This window comes from Melampsora larici-populina (genome assembly GCF_000204055.1).
Source record: "Melampsora larici-populina 98AG31 unplaced genomic scaffold MELLAscaffold_77, whole genome shotgun sequence".
Taxonomy (NCBI): Eukaryota; Fungi; Basidiomycota; class Pucciniomycetes; order Pucciniales; family Melampsoraceae; genus Melampsora; species Melampsora laricis-populina.
Window position 1 is genome coordinate 82,145 of NW_006768841.1, and position 20,047 is coordinate 102,191.

At 41.2% G+C, this 20,047-nt stretch overlaps 5 protein-coding genes across 5 annotated transcripts; 3 read left to right on the forward strand and 2 right to left on the reverse strand.

Moving 5' to 3' along the window:
* Nucleotides 1-4,212: 4,212 nt before the first annotated feature.
* MELLADRAFT_118392 (uncharacterized protein) lies at nt 4,213-5,585 on the reverse strand (the record flags this gene model as incomplete). Its single annotated transcript, XM_007417740.1, has 3 exons — nt 4,213-5,124; nt 5,227-5,395; nt 5,562-5,585. 3 exons carry the CDS (start codon nt 5,583-5,585, stop codon nt 4,616-4,618), a joined length of 702 nt encoding a protein of 233 aa, XP_007417802.1.
* A 2,024-nt stretch (nt 5,586-7,609) lies between these two features.
* MELLADRAFT_73476 (uncharacterized protein) lies at nt 7,610-8,605 on the forward strand (the record flags this gene model as incomplete). Its single annotated transcript, XM_007417690.1, has 2 exons — nt 7,610-7,631; nt 7,698-8,605. One exon carries the CDS (start codon nt 7,817-7,819, stop codon nt 8,177-8,179), a length of 363 nt encoding a protein of 120 aa, XP_007417752.1.
* A 1,358-nt stretch (nt 8,606-9,963) lies between these two features.
* On the forward strand, nt 9,964-10,326 carry MELLADRAFT_68915 (uncharacterized protein; the record flags this gene model as incomplete). The annotated part of the gene is made up of 1 exon (XM_007417683.1): nt 9,964-10,326. One exon carries the CDS (start codon nt 9,964-9,966, stop codon nt 10,324-10,326), a length of 363 nt encoding a protein of 120 aa, XP_007417745.1.
* Nucleotides 10,327-10,743: 417 nt separating this feature from the next.
* On the forward strand, nt 10,744-12,615 carry MELLADRAFT_94985 (uncharacterized protein; the record flags this gene model as incomplete). Its single annotated transcript, XM_007417704.1, has 8 exons — nt 10,744-11,026; nt 11,122-11,223; nt 11,311-11,491; nt 11,605-11,694; nt 11,870-12,066; nt 12,140-12,177; nt 12,247-12,318; nt 12,397-12,615. The coding sequence occupies 8 exons, from the start codon at nt 10,744-10,746 to the stop codon at nt 12,613-12,615; spliced, it is 1,182 nt and encodes a 393-aa protein (XP_007417766.1).
* Nucleotides 12,616-12,900: 285 nt separating this feature from the next.
* On the reverse strand, nt 12,901-14,008 carry MELLADRAFT_75988 (uncharacterized protein; the record flags this gene model as incomplete). Its single annotated transcript, XM_007417696.1, has 5 exons — nt 12,901-13,273; nt 13,385-13,414; nt 13,510-13,578; nt 13,668-13,688; nt 13,822-14,008. The coding sequence occupies 5 exons, from the start codon at nt 13,878-13,880 to the stop codon at nt 13,210-13,212; spliced, it is 243 nt and encodes an 80-aa protein (XP_007417758.1).
* Nucleotides 14,009-20,047: the final 6,039 nt, after the last annotated feature.

Sequence of the window (20,047 nt, forward strand, 5' to 3'; positions counted from 1 at the left end):
GCAAGGTGGGGTATAGAGACCTTGCTGCCGATGAGTTTCAAATTTGGTGAGAACAATCATTGGGATAAAAGATGGTGATCTTGTACATAGGTGATGTCACATGCCCTTGGAGAGGGGTGATGATATCCTTGTCCCAAGCCTAACCCCTCACGGCTTCAATATTAGGTTACCTCAAGCTTCAGTTTCTCTCATCTATTTGGATACTACATAATTTGGTTCAAATTTGAAACAGGTGTGAATATGTACCATGCTCTCTCTTTTTTATTATCATACAAGTAGTCATGAAGATACACATACAAGAATAGTTGTGTATGACAACACAACCATAGTGAGGCTAGGTGCAACTCCTTAGGCTATGAAGATCAATGTAGTAGAGTCCTCAGATTGATGATACACCAAGTCTTTGAAATGCAATTGTCAGATGTCTCTGTTGTTTTTTACCTCACATGATTGGTGTATCCCCTTTTTTCCATCTTCCCACTATTTAATCAAAGAATACTGATTTCTGAGATTTGGATCAAAAAATCTTTCACTTTTGATTTAATTCAGTATAGCTTGTGATACCAACATTTACAAATATCTATCAAAAACCAATTGTCCCTTTGATCTTATAACCTATTTCTTCCAAACATCTTCACTTGAGTTTGACTTTTTAGATGTCCTGATCTCTAGTTTTCTGACTGTAAAGTTGTTCTACTTTGCATTGATACCAAGACACAATTTTGTTCTTCAGAACTAGAAGCTTTGATCATTGATTCTCAATTGGCACAGCAAAGAGCTTAGTCAGAAACTATATCACATAAAGGTAGGGAAAGGATGCAAAGCATGTTCATGACCAAGATGACTTTGTAGCAAATGGTTTCCAGTTTGGTGATTGCAATTCTGCTACACCATGTTGACTTGATACATGTACATTATGTGTTCCATGACTACCATAGTATGATTGGCAACTTTGATGGAGGTATTAAGCATGTTTGACTATGAACCTGAGTTGATTGAAATATTTATCAAAATGCTTTGCAAATGATCAAAAGTGAGCTGTTGAATCAAATCAAGTATACCTATCAGTACTCAATTCAACGCAGTTCCCCTTTCTGATTGTCTTGCTTTAGGAGGACAGTCTTTAGAAATCTTCTACTAGTGTTTTATTGGTAGATTATCCCCTTCACACTCTGTATAACACTTGTTGGGTTTCTTTGACCTCCTTTTTTTGGACAATCCTCTTTTGACTCAGACAAAGTAAAGCTGTTGCTGGGACCACTCTTTTCTTTTCTCTTCCCATTTGAAGAGCTTGCCTGTATCTGCAGAGATAGTGTTACTGCCTTGGACATCAACACATTCTTCTGAATGACTTGATCAGCCAAGACTACCAGGACAGTTACCCCAGATGGGGAATCAAGGTGAGTAGCAGCTCATAAGAAATATGCTGTTCACTCTCCCCAAATGGCAACAAGTGTCTTTAATTGTTCCATGATTGATTTGTCAAGCCAGCTCCTCTATTGGTGATAAACCTGTGGGATGTTTTGCCTAAACTTGTTTAGGACGTTCTGCAAGTCGGCAAGGGAGCAAAGTATGTTAGTACCTTATAATTATGCTGTCTCAATCCCAATGAGAGAGGGTCTAGCACATTGATAGCAGCTATCCCTAGTAGGGAAGTCTATACACTGTGTTTGTGTGGTGTTTGTGTTGGTTATTAAGTATTATCAAATATTACAAAACTGTTGCTAGGGTGGTTTAGGTTGTGATTTGATATGTTTTGTTCTTAGTTTTTTTTACATGTTTGTGATCACCCTGTGTGATGAATCTATGTTGCAAGTCTATCATCCTGTGTGATGAATTTGATATGTTTCTTATTTTATTTGATAATCTCAAATTATGTGCACGTAACTCTCTCTCTCTCATTTTCTCTCTACTCACTTTCACTATACAGTCAGCTATGAGTGGCACCAAGCTTTGGTCTTCATCTCATTCAAAGCTCTTTACTTTTATCACAAACTTACTTATTGTTGTGTTTGTGAATTCTGTGCATTACTCATCAGCAAGCGCACATGAGTAGCCGTTGTGCCTCAAAGGCAGTCTGTGTGCCCTCCTTGTTGAGAGACCGCCACCCGGACACAGTGATAGGATTATGGACCTGTGCATTGATTGCAAAATAAGATCAGGAGAGCAAATGCTTTACCTTCACCAGGGAGTGCTGTACACTGCTTCCCAAGCAAATCTGATCAACAGAACACTGCATTTGGAGTACTGGTCAGCCTCTGCAAGACACAAAAAACAAGGAACCAACTAACTTGCCTATTTAGCCTTGGGCTCCTCAACCAATGAGTCAAGCTTCTCTCTTCACCACTTTCTTCTTGCCTTTAGATTTCAATCTCTTTGGTCTGACATCCTCATTAATATTCTCTTCAGACTGTTTGTTGACTTGTTCATTGATTTGATCAGATTCTGAACCGTCTTGGTGAACTCATTCAATTTCCTGATCTGTGTCTTCTCTTGTCAGATTGAAGAAAACTGGGATTCTTTGGTGCTCTTGATTCTGCCTACTTGGCTCTCTGTTCAGCTTGAGCTCACTCTTTCTCTAGTTCAGTCAACTTCTTTGCTGTGGTTTCTCTAGAGCCACTTTGTGTAGTTGACCTAGGCAATTCTTTGTGGTTTTGATCTTTTCTAGTTAAGCTCAATTCATTTTGATTGATGTGTAGAAGTTGAAGCCTAATGAATAAAGGATATTTCTGAAATAAATCATAATGATCAGTCTGAAGAGATGATGTAATTAATTGATGAGTAGAAGTTGAACTATGACAATGGAATCTTAAAAGGAATGATCTAGAGCTGAGATCTCATGACAAAACAATTCTCTCTCTTAAATAAAGAGGAGTAAGAGTAGAGAAGAAATAGAGAGCTTGTTTGAAAGGCTAGAAAAGACCTGTGAGAAGAAACAGAGCAAAGATTTTGCCCATGGCTTGGAAATTTTCTGTTCCACACACACCAGATCACTTTGTCTCTACAGTAGCTGGTCCTGTATGCGGGCACCTGGGTGCCCTGGCCCTTTTTAGAAGCTCTCTACCTCCTGTGATGGAACTTGTATGTACTACTGCAGGCTTGGGAAAACATTTGTAGAGAAGTGTGCTGTGTCCTTACCCATCACTAACTTATTGTGAGCATTTACATGAACAAAACATCTCCAGTTGAGATGATTCAAGATAAATAAACAAGGATCAGACCGGGGTGGGGAGAAGTTGATAGTGAGAAAGAAGGACTTGAGGATGTTGTACCTGGATCTTGTGAATTGATTGAGTCTGTAGAATGATTGGTTGAGAACTTGAAAGTAAAACTATGTTCTTTGCTTTTAACTTTGCAGGTATAGCTTCAAAGAATCTTGATATAGAGATCTTCTATCTTTTCAAAAAAGCCACCTAGAGCATCCATGAGAGTCTCACTTCAAGATCTTCCATGCCACACACACAAACTAAGAGCCATCCACATACTAACCAGTTGACCAAATTGGAGGATCTGTTTTGTTGAACTTGTAGTGAAGGGCAGGGATTTGTGAGAAGGCTTGAGCACAAAATCCAAGCTTGATGCTTGATGAAAACACTATCTTTGTTAGTTTTACAAAACACAAGGCCCACCTTATGATCATCATCCACACACTGCAAAAGTAATGTATTTCTCCAAGGCAAAAAACCAATTGAGTTTAATGCACAAAATTGCAGAATTAATGCGGAGAAATGCAGACTTGATTCATTTTTGATGCATTTTGGAAAACAAATGTAATCATTTTTCATCATTGAAAAATACATGATTTTTGCAGGAGTTCTATTTCTGTGACCATCCCTATCTCACTTAATACAGCCATGAGTTCTTTGTTAATTGAAGCTTTTCAATTAGCAGAGTGAGTAAGAAATATAACATCATGATCCAATTTAGGCTCATGCAAGCCTGACTAACTAATGACTAACATTACACCAGGTCTATGCTTATAGAGCTCTGTGACTATGATCGCTTAAAGAGGATCATTGGAAGAACTCTCATCAAAGTTGAATGAAGCATGTAACAAAAAAATCTTACAGTATATAGACTTCAACAGATTTTAATCTCAAGAAATCTTGAAAACGTCACTTATTGTTTTTTGGTCAAGTATTAGTTTAAGTGAGGAGAAGTTCATTTTGTGAAGTTTGAGAATTGGTGTCAAGGATTTTGAGTGTGATTTGTAGGTTATGAAATCAATGGTGATTTGCAAACACGTATGAATTTTCTTTGATTTGATATCATACAGCTTGATGTGAGATCTACCTTATTAGATCACCTAGGCTTTTTGGATGTAGATATGGAATGTGACGAGGATATTATCTTGAGAAGCGGTACTAATTTGTGAGTTGTGTGTTGATTAGACCAGAAAAAGATCATTTTGAGTAGATTCTTTGAATCTTGTTCTTTGAAACAGAGTTTGAGGTTTTACTCTTTGGATGAAAAAGAAGAGAAGTATTGATTGGTTTCAATTATGTGTACTATAAGAAGATCATCCAAAAAAATTATGTTGATCTCGAATCACCAAAACCAAAAAAATCAAAGTTCAAGATAAGAGATATAAAAAAACTGGTTGTTTTTCGTTTTATCAAGTTGTCATCACGACATCTTCAATTCCATCCGACTTAACTTGCCGATCACTGAGCTCTTTCCTACCCTTCAAAGTCTCCAAAACCAATCCGATCTCACTCTGCTGAGTTTCCGAACCCGATCCCCTACCATCCAAATCCCTAAAAACATCCACACCCGAATTCAATCCAGAAATCAAAAGATCAAATCGATGAATCGAAGTAGAAGGTTTAGAAGATAATTCATTACGAATCATATCTAGTTCGGTTTCAAACTTGTCGACCATTTTCGAAAGGTACCATGAATTGAAATCGGTTTCGGATTCGTTGGTTTGTGCGGTTAGGATCCTAAGGGTTTCAGACGGTTTGGGATGGATGAAGTCGAACTTAGGTGGGATGTCTTGGGATGGGATTAGCAGGTCTAGGTCTTGGGTTTCGAAAATCGGTGGTGGTGGTGAACTTGGGATTGGCGATGGGATTCGTTTCGTTAATGGTTTTGGGTCTTTGCTGGTCGTGTTGACCTGGTCTTCTGGGTTCGTGAGTTTTTGTTTTTGTTTTTTGGCTAGTCTGCCTCTTTTGGCTGGTGTTTTGGATTGACTATTATCTGAATCTGAATCTGAATCCGATGAACTTGTTGAAGTTTTGGTTTGGGTTGAGATTAGATTTGATTGTCTTAAATGTTTTGATTTGAATTCTTCATCTTCACTACTACTACTACTACTACTTGAAGAAGAAGAAGAAGAGGCAAGAGTTCTTGATTCTGGGCCTGGGTTTGGGATATTTTTTTGGGTATCTTCAATCTACATTAAAATAACCAAGATGGGGTTTAGTGAATGGATCAAAAAATTAAGAATGTAAGGTATAGTTTGGATGACTTACATTTGAATCTGATTCACTTGAACTACTACTACTACTACTACTACTACTGCTATCACTAATATCTTTGACTTGACGCCTTCGTCTGACTCTTTTTCTTGCACGTGCTGGCATATTTTATTTTTAATGAAATTGGATTCTAGAGTTGAGCTTTTGATTGATTAGAGCTTGATATATCAAGAGTCGAAGATGAGATTGGTCTTGGGTTTTGCTGAGAATGGTTTGGTGATGGATAAATTTTGATGCTGTATTGTGGATTTTCTTTGGAAAACGGTTGATAGACTTTGTTATAAGGATACTTATGCTTATAACCCATTAAAGTCGAATGTTGTATGTAATTTGTAGCGCATTGTAGCCTCTGTGAGCCTCTTCCTTGAACTCTTTCTTTTGGTAAGTAAAACTTTAAAACTTGATGATAGTTACTGATATCCTTTGATGTTGTTTGGTTTAGGATATCGTTCGATATGATAGTGCGATAGTGATATGATGTGAGATTGATTGAAGTGTATGTATAGAATGCATAACGATGAGAAAGAGAGTTCCTTTTGATTTTGATTTTGATTTTGATTAGATTGATTAGGTTGATTGATTACTTTCTATTTTCAATTCAACACTCTTCATCATCTCTTGTTTCCTCAACCAATCCACTTTACTTTATCAGATTCTAATAATTTGTATAAGACTCGGTTTAAAAATCTAAAATGGTAGTCACTCGACGTGGTGCAAGTCTTTTAAATCAAACTCATCTACAACCCAATCATTCAACTCGTAAATCAAAAAGATCAAACTCACCAATCATTCATTCAAAACCAAACAAAAAGAAAAAAATAACTAAAACTAACCATCAAGCTGAAACTGAACTTAAAACTTCAGATTCAAATCCAACTTCAAATCATCAAGTTGAGCTCATTTCTTTTGATCATTATTTATTGTCAATCTTAATCATTTCTACTTCTAATAGGATGAAACAGTCAACAAGAAAAAATCAGTTAGTGATCATTCATGATTGATATATATATATATGAGAATTATAAGAAAACTGATCATGTTTTTGATTTCAATAGATGTTCGGTTTTAACTTTGATTCAAGTTCGATTCCAGTTTCACAGTTCAATCCAACTTTAGTAAGTCTTTTTAAATTTGGAAGCCAAAAAAAATCATCCATCATCACAAAGTTGAAAGGAAAGATGATTGATTTTGGGATTTGTAATAGTGTTACGATTTTTCTACTTCATTTGCTCCATCTAAACTTAATTCAGTCAGTTCAACATGACTATTCCAATCGAAACCCAAACCAAAACTGATAGTTAAAATTCTCCTTAATGTGATTTGAAAAAAAAAAAGACAAATTCAGTTCACAATACCAAATCATCAAATTCAAGTTCATCAGTCCACCAATCCATGACTCATGACCAATCCAATCTAAACAAATCCATCCAACCCAATCCCGATCACGAAGAATTCCAAACGATGAGATCAGCCATCCGTACGATCACTCAATCCTTAGTAAACAGTTCAAAGGAAGATGATCCGAATCATACAGTCTCTATCTTTGAAGGAATTATGTCGGATCCTTTGATGAGAGCAAGAGTTCCGATTCAACTTTTAAGAGATTATGAAAAGGCTTCGGGTCAGAAGAAAGGAACGACTGAACAGATGAGGTTGATTGAGAACTTGGTCGCGGCTACGGGAACGGCTACTAGGATGGCTAAAGAGTTGATGGGAAGGAAAGAACCGGCTAGGTACTCGGTCGGTCTTGGTTTGGGGTCGGGTGATGTTCATCGTTTACCTGATAATCAGATCGTGAGTATCTTCCTACATAACATCATTCTCATAAACAGAATCATCCATTATCATAAAAACAAAATCACAATTGGGTTAATACACGATTGATTTTTAACTACTTGGTTTTTGTTTTCTTACAGGGATTTGCTCCATCATTAAACAGAGGTGACCCATTAACCGAATACAACTTATCACAATGTGAATCAATCTCACCCCCGATCCCCATGAACCATCATCAACAACAATTACAACAACAACAACAAACACGAAACAATTTAAGTCGACAAGAACCACTTCGACTTGGTCCACCCATCCGACTTCGACCATCTGATTCGAATCAAGAAAGTGGATTCGAGGTCCAAAGTGTTCCACCTAGTCAGTATGAACATTCCTTGAACCTTTCTGTTACTTTTTTCTAAGTTGAGGTTTCTTTTTTGGTAGCTATTATTGAAGCGACTCCCACAAGACCTCAACCACAAGCCTCAAGTTCCCAACAAGTTCTCCCCACCCAATCCCAACCCGTCCATCCACTCCAAACAGTTCTACACCAAAGCAGTGGGATGAACTTATCATCTATCCAAGACCCAAGTTCGATAGAATACCAAAGGATAAGGAAAGCTAAGACGACCTTGACGGCTATTCGATTACAATCAGGTGAAGAAGAAGCTAAGGAAGTTTATGCTGGCTTTCAGTTGATGGTCGTTTATGAATTGATCGGGATCCTTTCTACTGAGCTTTGGAGTGGGGTTTATTCAAAGTATTTGGATGATACCCAGAGGGATGGTAGGGTTGGTTTGGCTAGTGGGAGTGGGAGTGGGAATGCGGATGCGAATGCGGATTTGATGGTTACTGATGCTACTGGGAACGGGATTGGGAATGGAAATTCAAGTGGGAATTTAAATTCAAATCAAAATAATCCTTAATCTCATTCTTTTTGAAATCCGAAAAAGTTCAAAAATCATGCAAATTTCTTGAAATTCTTCTTGATTTGGATTGGTTTGGTTTGATTGATTTTTTAAAAAGATTTCTCTTCGTTGTAATGTTGTTGTTTTTTCTTTCTGATTCAGTTTTTTGATATATTTACTTGTGAAAAATGTGTGTATGTTTTTTTTGAAAGATGAACTTGTTTGAATGAAAGAAAAGAGAAAAAGAGAAAAAGAGAAAAAGAGAAAAAAAATGTATGACATGTGTATGAAAATTGGATGAACTATTTTGGATTTTAAACGATTTTTTTCAACTTTTTGATGTTTTTATTACTTTTATTTATTTTGTGATATATGATTACTGAGTAATGATTTATGATTTATGATTTATGATGTACTTGAATAAATCCAAGTTGGTTAATGAAATATGACTTGGTTATGAGTATACGAATTATATCTGATGAATAAATAAATCAAATAAACATCATCTTTTTGGGTTTAGACTCGGATGTGTAGGTAACCGTAAAACAAGAATTTTTTAGGTATACAGGTGAGATGGATGTAGATATTCCTAGGTAATTGTCAGCTTATAGGTCTTAGATTTAGGTTGGTCAAGGATTGAGAACATCATCGGACGGTCGAATGGAGGGCAAGAATTTGGTCTTGGATGTGAGTGGTGACTTTATGGCTTATTGGATTACATGTGTATGTTATGTATCTAAATCACCTCGCTAGTTCGCGTTCCTTGCATTCTCATTTCTTTCCAAAAAGGTGAAACGAGGGATGGATGCTTGCGTGGTTCACACTGGTTCAACGGTGGTTGGACATGAAATAGTATGACAGCTTGATCATGCGTAGGGCTTTGGTCTTTCACTTTCTCGACCATTCATCATGTTTTGAAACTTGATTGCATACATTACAATCGAATATCTGGGTTGGTTGAGGTTTCCTAGGGTGTTGCAACAATGCCATTTTCTTGGTCGTTTGTTAAGCCTCGAGGAGGGTGAGGATGTGAGTAACGAAATCATCTAATGGTACATCAGCTGATGCATCCAAAATTAATCGGTCGAATTGCCCGATGCGTGTTCAACTTAGATTTCCCTATGGCTCAGCCTGATTGGAATCGAGTACCCAAGTCACAGTCAGCTGGAAAAGACTGTGCTGCTTCAGATCGTCTGCGTAGTAGTTCGACGCTTTATTTCGTCACAAGTAAGCTGACTGCTGAAAATGAGAATGTCACAAGCAATGCCCGGCCATAGGTTAACCCTAGCTGAGTCACATCGACGACTTGTTCCTAAAACGCAATATGTATTCGGCACACGTATATCTCATACTCAGAGTGTCGATGTGTTCGAAAGTTGAAAGTTTGTCCAGCCGAATGAATACTCGCCTGTGCATGTCTGCGTTCTAGGAGATGGTGTTGTTGCATTTACTGAATTCTTCAGATGATCATACCTATTCTTGATTATCAAGTTACAAAAAAATATCTCTATAATGCCAAGTATAATACTTTTTTTGATTCAAAGATTCAACTTCTGATTCTCGTACCCTTTATAGATGCAAAGTCAATGATCTACCAAACCGTTTAAAAAAAACCTCGTCCTTTTCTTGGTCCGTAGCTGAATTGCCTACTCACGAGCCCTGCGGGAATATAGCAAAGAGTAGAAATACTGCATTGTCACAGTGGCAAAAAGCTTAAGATTGATCCTGATCGATGCTAACACGTTTTTCTTGAGTTACTAACTAATGATCAAGGGGAGTAACTTATCTTCTTACTGTTCTCCATGGATCCACCTCTGGAAGCAGGTCAGGTTTCACCTGAGAATACAGTTCAGGATTCAGCAGAGGATATCAAGACAGCAGTGGCTACTCTGGAACCTCCGCCAACTATCCATATATCAAACTATCGGATCTCACATGTTTACTTGAATTTCAGGCCCATGACATATTATGCCCACGTTACAAAGACCATCTACGATCTCAATCGGCTCAGGATTCCGTTGGAACACAGAAATGAAGTGGAAGAGAAGAGGTCCGGAAGCGAACCAAAAGATGTCAACCAGGAAAAAGGGAAAATGGACGTGCTTGGTGTCAGTGACAGATGGACCTGCGATTACAAGTGGCTTGTCACTTTTATGGGTTCGTAATTTTTACCTTATAGTCTTGCTCGACTTTTATTCATCAGCCTACTCACGCTGTAAAACCCATGCTAACATAAATCTCATCCCAATCGTAGTTCTTTCTATAGTATACAGTTTGTCCAGGTTTCTGTTCTGTGATTCGGTTGATTGATGTTGATATTAAGGATGCCATCTCTCCAATCTCCTCGTGAACAATCAGGCCTCAATATATTTGCCAGCATGGCAAACATATACACTAGTGAACTGAGATCTGCACTGGAGACTCCGTGGAAGAGTTGCCCGGGAGTTTCAATCTATATTTACAATTTAGGAAGTTAGTGAAGTTTCTTTTGACGATTTCTGTTGTCAAGTAATGCTTTATGAGGGGTCTTGCATGTTGATATGATCTTCATTATTCAAAACCAACTTCCAAATCTTTCAGCCATGTTGGGTGCATTCTTTTTTGCGCCAGCATCAGAAGTATATGGTAGGGCACCTATGATAAGGCTGGGATGTGGATTGTTTTTAGTTTTCAATTTTGCTTGTGGATTTGCGCGAACCCATTGTCAATTGGCTTCCATGAGACTTTTCTGTGGGATCTTCGCAGGTGCTCCTACAGGACTCAGTCAAGTGGTTCTGGCGGAAATCTGGGGAAAGAAAAGAGGACGGCCATTAAGTTTATGCTCACTGGCTCCTACCATTGGACCTTGTATCGGTACTATGATTGGTGAATGATTTTCAGCTTCAAAGATCCTCCATTGATGATTTTATTATGACTTACGTCTTTTTATCTTTCATTTTATATCACAATTGAACTCTCAGGCTGCTTAACTCTTGAGATACTCTCTTGGAAAAGGTTCTTCTGGTTGACGAGCGCCGTCGGTTGTGCTTCGATGTTTGTGATGTCGATGTTTATGCCCGAGAGTTAGTCATATACCACACACTCTGCTGAAATGTGCGACTAGACTGAAAATCTTTTGACCGTGTTATTTGAATCTCGTCACACATCAGCTTATCCTCTAGAAAACCTCAAAGAGGTAAATTCTTTGCAGCCTGAGGAAGGTGTGTTAGAGATAATGAGTAACGTGCTACAAGCTCTCGAGGAACGACCACCTTCAATCTCGCCTTCAAGGCTCGAAGAACAACCGCTTTCCATCGCCCCTTCCCAAGGACCTAGTCTTTTGGATCCATGGTAAGTGCAGTCCAAAAACTCGCATGTTTTCATCTGTCCAAGTTACCCTCCTCTGGATTTTTCCAAAAAGACTCTTGGCAATAGTTGACTAAGGAAATGACTTTTCATTCTAGCGCATTACAAGACGCTTTGCGTGCACTTATTCGACCAATACACATTGCGTGGAAGGAGCCTATGGCTATAGTTATAGGTCTTCAACTATCGTAAGATTCTTCCTGTTCATGCTATAAACTATTCCTCAATGAAATCGTACTTTTCGAAAATCACCAAGATCCAAGAGCTCACAAGACTTCAATGGCTATTCAGTTTCATTTACACAATCTTTTGCATAACTCAATGCTCTTTAGTTCACATCTTTCGATATGATCAAAAGCAGAGTATGAAGATGAGCGGTTTACATTGCCTTTCTATAATATTTGGAGCCTGTCTAGCAAGTAAGATGAACACACGCTGCCTATCAACTATGTGTGATAGGTTGCATATCAAAAACCCTCATCCGGATGATAGACTGGAATATAAGTTACGATGTATGATTCCAGGGACTTTTGTCCTAGCGATAGGAAGTGTAACCTTTGGTAAAACTTAGTGGCTGACCCTTCTAAAGATCGATATTTTAGCTGATCCTGCTGATTCTTTGACCAATCTCAGCTCTAGCCAGGCAGTATCATGCTTGCTCGGCGGTCTTTGTTAGTATCTCTGAAGCTTCGATTTTATATCATCAAGTACCTTGGCTTACTTTGCTTCATGTCTAACAGGACGTTGCCCTCTTCTTCATTGGTGCGGCAATGACATTGGCCGGCCGAAAGGCTACAACGTATGTTATTGATGTAAGTAGCCTCTCATGATTCAAATCTTGAGGTATATCGTCAACAGCACAATATTAACAGATTGTGGAGATTTTGTAGAAACACAAAGAACAAGCAGCATCTGCTTTGGTTGTTTCAAGTTCTTTCAGAAGACTAGCAAGCTTCGTGATCCCAATTGCGGTCCATTTAACAAAACCAATGCAACACTCTACTAAGCTTGAAAAATTCATTCCTGTCATTTTGCTCGTTTTTATCCTTCCCACACCTTGGATCCTTTTCAAGTACAAAGCCAAAGCTTGTCAAAGAGCTCATCAATAATCAACCTGATGGGTTTGTACTATATCCCAGTATTTAATAGATGTCCTCATAATTTCAAAAATGGACGATACACGTCGTATGTTGTAATATACTCATTGGTGTATGATATGTTTTGTTCTTGACTAGTTGTGGTCTGAACCTAATCACTCTCAAAAGTTGAACAAGTTGCAATTATAGACAGTATACAGGCCTATACAGATGTCAGTGATGTGTTCATAGCACATGTGGCAATGTGCAATCTAGTCAACCGGACAGTGAGGATGGGCACCGTATTTATCACATTGAGGTACAAGGCAGCATCATTCAAGTCTTATTAAGCTGAGAGCAAAATATGATGTGGCGAACCGGCCTGACTGGTCCCATAACTTAAGCATCTGAGTTATGAGCCCTGCGATGGGTTTTCGAACCTTTGGATCCTGGTTTACATATACAAGGATAGGCTGGATATGCAAGTTTTCGATGTAGAGCTAACCTCATATGTTGATAAACCTGCAGGATCGGGGGGATGCCTCAAGCTATACAATCCCATTCTATCGATGGGTAATATCGCCCACCGACCCCCTCTCACTTCGCTTGGCCGGTAGCCAATCGTGTCTAAGCAGCTTCATTCTTTGCTGCCTGTATCTGCTCTTGCATTTTCTTCATTCTTTGCACGTAGCTGAAGTCATAAATGGAGATGAGTTCAAAAGACGAAATAGGAGATATCATCCGTCAGTACATAACACACTCATCTCACAACTGAAGAAAGCCGAAGAAACTCAAAACATACTCTTTATATTGACAATGCTCGTAGGCGTGCCTGTAATCGTGTCCATCACCGAAAGGAAGTTTATCAGAACAAGACGTTCTCGCCAATGGATTAGCTGATTCTGATCATTCTAACGAGAAACAGACCTTTCATCGCCACATTTCCATGGCATAAAGTATTCCTTATGTCTGCATTTATTAAGAGTGATCAAGTAACTAGAGCCGTGGATTTGAGGATTCGGGAGGTCTTCGTCAGCCGTGATAGTTTTGGAATAGCTCAAAGTCATCAGGCTCGAATAACTGACTTGGCGCAACCGTCCCGATACCTATAGAAAGATTCAGAAATGTCAGTCCAAAAAGGTTTGCGTAGTGTTGCGAATGGCTCTTGAATCCATAAAGTGACATTTATCCAAAGCAGACATGTATGAGAAACATCGAGTTTAAAGACATGATCCTCACCCTAAAGGTAACCTGGCCTTCTTCATATCCTCCTGGGAAGCGAAACCAATGTCTGACATCTTGATGAAAGTTGAATTATATTTGTTGATTGCGCTCGACAGAGTCTTTTCTGATTTTAGTATTCGGAATATGATCGATCGAGCGAGTTATCGTTGATGAGTCAATAGGCAATGAAGTGGTTAAATCTGGCAGAGTGAGGGCAGTCCCGCCGAACCGATCCAATCCAAGTTGAACTGAGTTTACCCGACTGTCCGAGTATCATGTATGTATGCGGTACACCTCTCTAAACCCATGTAGCCTGAAATGCTCATTGGAAATTTAAGAAATTCAACTGAAGACTTCAACACAAATTTGTTGAGATGGCTTCTTGTTAGAAAACACAATTGGATTTCTGAGATCAAATACTCTCAGCTTCTGAGCACGTAATGAGATCAAATATGAGATTTTTTTGTGAACTTGGCAAGTCAGGCGCCCAAGACTGTAGTAAAAACTCAAGGAGGACAAACTTAACTAAGTCCCAAGCTGGACCTAACCACCAACTCCAGCGAGGGACTTACATCTAATGTCAAAAAAATGGCGTGAGATCTGCCGGGGCATTTCTCAAAAAACTGCCAATCCTCATACTCACGATCCTCGCTAATCAAGGCGGTTTGGCACCCTTATAGCAAACAAGCGCAAGATAACCATCTCCAATATGCCGCTCTCGGCTTCTCACAATGTGCAGTGGTTTTCAAGATATTACAACTTTTCGATTTTGGCACTAACTCGGGGCCAAAGGGCGAGGTAGAATCCCTCATGCTGCGCGTCATAAACATTTCGGCCAAAGCAAAAAGACCCAAGATGAAAAAGTACAGCTATTCTAGAAAGTCGTGTCATGGTGGCACTTTTCTTGGGTTTTTCCCCCAGCGCCACAGGCAGATACAGGCGCTGCGGAACGCAGCGGGCCTGAACAACCCGTGACCCCCAAACCCTGACACAGCCCATCGGGCCCAAACAACCCATTGAGAAAAATTTTTTGTCGCATTGAGAATTTTTTTTTCGCCGCATCGAAAAATTTTCCGCCCCAACAGTTTGTCACACCACCTCTTCAACGGTTTGTTCGTTTCGCTTTTGTTCGGTGAAACCATCATTCTGACTCTTCCAAATCCCCCTTCTAGGCATGCGAGGGCAACAACGGGGTCCATATCAAGTTAGTCTCAAGGTGCTGGCGGTTCAGCACCTCCGCGCAGGCAAAACCATCGATCAAGTCCGGCGGATCTTGATCTCGCCCGTCAGCCGGCGAACGATATCACGTTGGCACTCGCTATACCGACGAACCTATGCGGTAATTCGCAATCCTGAAGAATACGAACAAATCGGAAGAAAGACGGCTCTGAACGACAAAGACAGGGATTTCATGTTGGAGTTACTGGCCGGTAATCCTGCTCTGTACTTGGACGAGTATCGCCACGCAGTTTATCGACGTACCGGCGAATGGGTCTCGTTACAAACCATTGCGAGCAATCTGAAGGATCGACTACACCTCACCCTCAAGAAAGCCTGCACTGTGCACCCTAACCAGAGCCCTTCGAAGAGAGCGCGGTATCTACACGCAGTTGGAGCGTTGAACCCCAACATGCTCGTTTTCCTAGGTCCGTCATTCCTTCCGCCTGGCAGATTGTGACTGCATCACTAACTTTTACCTTGTCCAATCCAGACGAGTGCTCAGTTCAAGAGAGGCATCTTGGCAGGCAGTTTGGTCGCGCTAGACGAGGGGAACGGACTACCCAAATACCTTGGAGCCGTGGTGGCAAAAGGTTTTCTCTTCTACCAGCTATTTTCAAAGGTGGTGTATTAGCGCTGGACTGCCAAGAAGGAAGTTATCTGCGACGAGATTTTGAGGGCTTCCTCAAACATTGTTTGGTAAGCTCATTTTCCCTTTCTTTGACTCTCATCTTGATGATATTGACTGGTGACCCCCATAGTTTCCGATGATGAACCCATACCCTGAGGTCAACTCCGTCTTAGTAATGGACAATGCTAGAATCCACCACGGGGGCCGTATTGAAGAACTTGCGTCAGAGAGAGGAATCCGATTATTGTATCTCCCACCTTACTCACCCGATCTGAATCCGATTGAGAAGGCATTTAGTGTCCTCAAATCCTACTTTCGACGTACCCAAGTACTCATCCAAACCGCGACGGACGAGAAGATGGATGTAATCATGGATGTCACATGGGACTTGTTCTCAGGCGCACTCATGCACAAATTGTATGCTGTATGCGGCTATTGGGTTTAGACGTCTATTAGCGATTGTAGATGAACGATAAGTAGCAAGTAGCTTGTAGTCACAATGACTTTGATTAGTTTTGATTTAATGTTCAATTGATTCAAAAAATATCTCTGATTGATTCCAATCACCTCACCCCGATAATTTTGACCTTATACAAATGGTTTTTTAATCATCAATGCCTTGTGACTTGTGCGAGCAAGAAATCGATGTAACGAGACTCGTTCTCGTTACATCTTATCATCAATGCCTTTTGAGTTGTGCGAACAAGAAATCGATGTAACGAGACGTGTTCTCGTTACATCGATTGGTGAACAAGTTGGGCCCTCATTACTCCTTCTCTATCATCCGCTGCGATAGAGAGGTGAACATTTTTGGGGTAGCAGTCTGGCCAGAAACGTAACAGGACACAAGGTTAAGGGGCACATGTCATTGTGGGCATAAAAGTGTGAAATGACCGGTAATCACTTAAGACTCATGATTGCATCAAAACGCTCAAACACAAATGGGCCGAGAGCGTCCAACAAAAGGATGAGTCATAACAATCGACTCTAACATTGAATCGCACATTGTAACACAGCACCAAGGGGAAAAGAATAAGAAAACATAACATTTCCAGAGAGACCGTAGTTCTGAACCTTGATCAAACATTGATAATTTTTGATACACATAGAACCATTGAGTAACGTGAACAGACATAGAACATGACCTTTGAGCAATGATTACCGAGGCGAAACTCAAAGCGATTTGAGATGATGGTTAAACTTTGGAACAGCCTTGTGAAGGTCATCGGCGTGAGCGAAGGGTATTCCCATGCTTCGAAAGCTATCCAAATTGTAAGTTGAGCGGTCCAAAAGCCTTCTAAACGAGTCAATACCTTCATTAGATAAAATCTTGCGAGTCTTCTTCATGTTGGCCTCGATGCCCGCGAAGATGAGAAACGCTTCGAACTCTGGTATCACTGGGGGCGGGGATAACCGAAGGGCCTCAGACGGGGTTTGTGGATAAGTCGGTCCAGATGGTGGAGGTCCAGGCTGGCCAGTCCCCAGCGGTGGAATGGGCTGATTGGTTGGAGAGGGAAAAGCGGCTGAAGGAAAGGGTTGTCCATAATAGTTGTGGTGGACTACAGTAGCTCCGGAAGTGGGTGTGGCCTGAGGTGTAACAGATAAGCCAAGAAGAACGTTCTTCTCCTTCTCGTAGTCAGCAACAGGAAACCAACGAAATTCCGGGCGTTTGGTCGGCGGGTTAACTTCGTCTACCCCGGGTACATCGTCAGCCTGTGAAACAGAGATGGAGACGTATGAGTATCAAATTCAAGACGAAAAAATGAGGATGTCAGAAGCATAATGACTTACCCAATCATTTGCCCATGTGCGAATACGCGCAGTGTTGAGAAGCATGCAAAGGCCATGGTCTTTGGGATTGATAAGTCGGCCAATGTTTTCGCCGGCCTTGAAGTCTTTGGAGAATCGCGTCCACAACTTCTTGTTATAACGTTCGCCGAGGGATAAAATGCCAGACTAATAGGCCAAAGGGATATATCAGTGTTGGTCGAGCAGTGCGTGAAACACTAGGAGGAAGGTGACTTACACCTACAGAGTCGTCCGATTCGGGGTGAGCCTCCGAATCCGACGAAGGAGCCTTAGGTGTGTTCCTTTGGCGCGCGAGTTCCAAGTTGCGATTAGCGTTGGCGGTTAGCTTCGGATTTTTGTGGAAAATTTTGCACCCCATGACCGTGCTTGCAGGAACCAACTGGCAAAGGCCCATGAACTCCCTGAAAGAATCTTCATCTTCAAGGGCCATTTTGATGGCCTTATGTTGACGTGACCCGTGGATGAAACCTTGAATCTCCACGGTCTGGTCAGGGTCATACCACGCCGATTTAAGAGCCTCAGAGACCCAGGGGCGATTTTTGTCGCAGGTTTGAAATAATTTGAGTTTGAATATGACAAAGGGGAAGTTTTGGTGTAAAAGCACAAGTTTATTGGCGACCTTGGGGCAGTAATTCTCGTACTTGGTAACTGGTGCCTTGTTCCGACTAGTTCGTGCACCGGGTGTTTTCTTACTTTTTTTGCTGTTAGAAGGCGCGGCGTCGGGGGGGACTACAAGTTGCCAAAAATTAAATGATACTTGAAATGTACGAGCTGTCTCGCCAGTCGAATCGAATACGTCGCCGGCGTCTGGGTTACTCATGGATTTTGAGGCTTTTTCGGTAGTGGTGTGCGGGTCAAAACAATCTAGAGGTAGGTCTACAGATGAACCAAAGGTAAGTTGAAGACCTACCTCTGTATTCCCGATAGAGAGGAAAGATACGGACCTTCAGCTTCATCCGGACCATCGTGGGTCACATTCGCAGGTCCAGTTGGAGCAACTTTGGCGACTGAGCCACTGCCAAAAAAATCGACAGGTTCTACAAAGAGAATTGGGTAAGTGTCACGCTTTCAAGTTGGATAGAGTAGACAAAGCGATGGAGAGAAAAATGACTGACCATCGTCTTCATCCCTCTCTGCAGTGTCCAAGGCAGCCAAAGTGGCTGGCCTCTTGTTCGAGGCTCTTGTTTTGGAGATCGGTGTAGCAGCGGTCGACAGGGTAGAGTAGACAGTGGATGGTGAAGGGTTTGGGGTCAATTGAGGCGAGTTGAAGATCAAAGGGTTTATGTGGGGGTTGATGGCGGAAAGCGAGGACGATTGTGAGCTGAGGACAGAGGGTGGAGGTGGAGCATCATTCCACTTGGCTATCAAACTCGGCGTAAGTAATGATTCCGCGTGAACAGAGTGTTTGATGGGATCCTTCACAGGCGACGTAAGCAGTGATCCGCCACCGGTCCTTGAGGGAGCCAGGTAACATCAGCCTGGTTTCTTTCCGTTGGTCCGACCGAACGATAGCAGACTTACCAAGGTACACCAACACTGTGTCCCATGAGGGCTTGTGAATACGTGCGAGTCCGTAGAGTACGGGATATGCCATCGATTCGGGCATCGGACCTGAAGGGAATCAATCCATGTCGTCAGAGGGCTTTCACGATTGAAGAGGAAAAAGAAATGCGAAACCGAAGTGAACTCAAACGAAGGTATGTGAGAATTCTTGTTGTTGACCATGCTGCGAGTAGTGATTGAAAACGAGCTTGTTTTTTTGACGTTGATTGGGACGTTCTTTGGCTTATTAGAGGGGGAACGGGTGAGGGAGGTCGTCATTTTATAGGTGTTTGGGGGCGGCCTGCCGGTGGTTGAAGTTGGCCAATGGTTCTTTTTCTTTCCAGGCGGTGGGTGGTTCAAATGGAGACCAAACATTGAGACGCCGACCGGCGTTCCAATTTTTGGTAGGCGGTTGAGGTGTTGCTGGCTGAGATTGGATCGAGGGTAGCTGAGCTAGGCATTGGGTCATTGAACTGGGGGAGCACACACCGACAAACAAAGCCACCAGATTGGTACATGATGGCTTTGGATCAAGCCGGATCAATACCTCAGACTGCCCACTCGAGCTATGCTGCGCTCCGCGTCACCTGTATTGGGGCTGTATCTGGGGGGGAAAAACCCAAGAAAAGTGCCACCATGACACGACTTTCTAGAATAGCTGTACTTTGCACTTAGCAAGTGTCTTAAAGATAATGCATTCTCTGCCAACCTTGACCTCCCTGCATAATCAACTCATATCCCCAACCTACGGACCAGATGATAGATTGTGTGACTAAGTTTGCGATGGACATTCCAGGCGCAAAACCAAGGGAAGCTTACGTGAGTTTGACTGACTCGGTCAGCGCCACCTATCAAAAAGGAGCATTGTAGAGTCCCAGAGCATGCATCTAGTATAAGCAGAGTATATCGAATATCAGTGCTGAGTATAATGATCATAGTGAGATGAGTACCGACCTGCCCTTGTATATACTCCGTCCAATATTGGCGGCCTCTGTTATCGGTGTATAATAGTCTTTTAATACGGTTGAAAACCATGCGAAT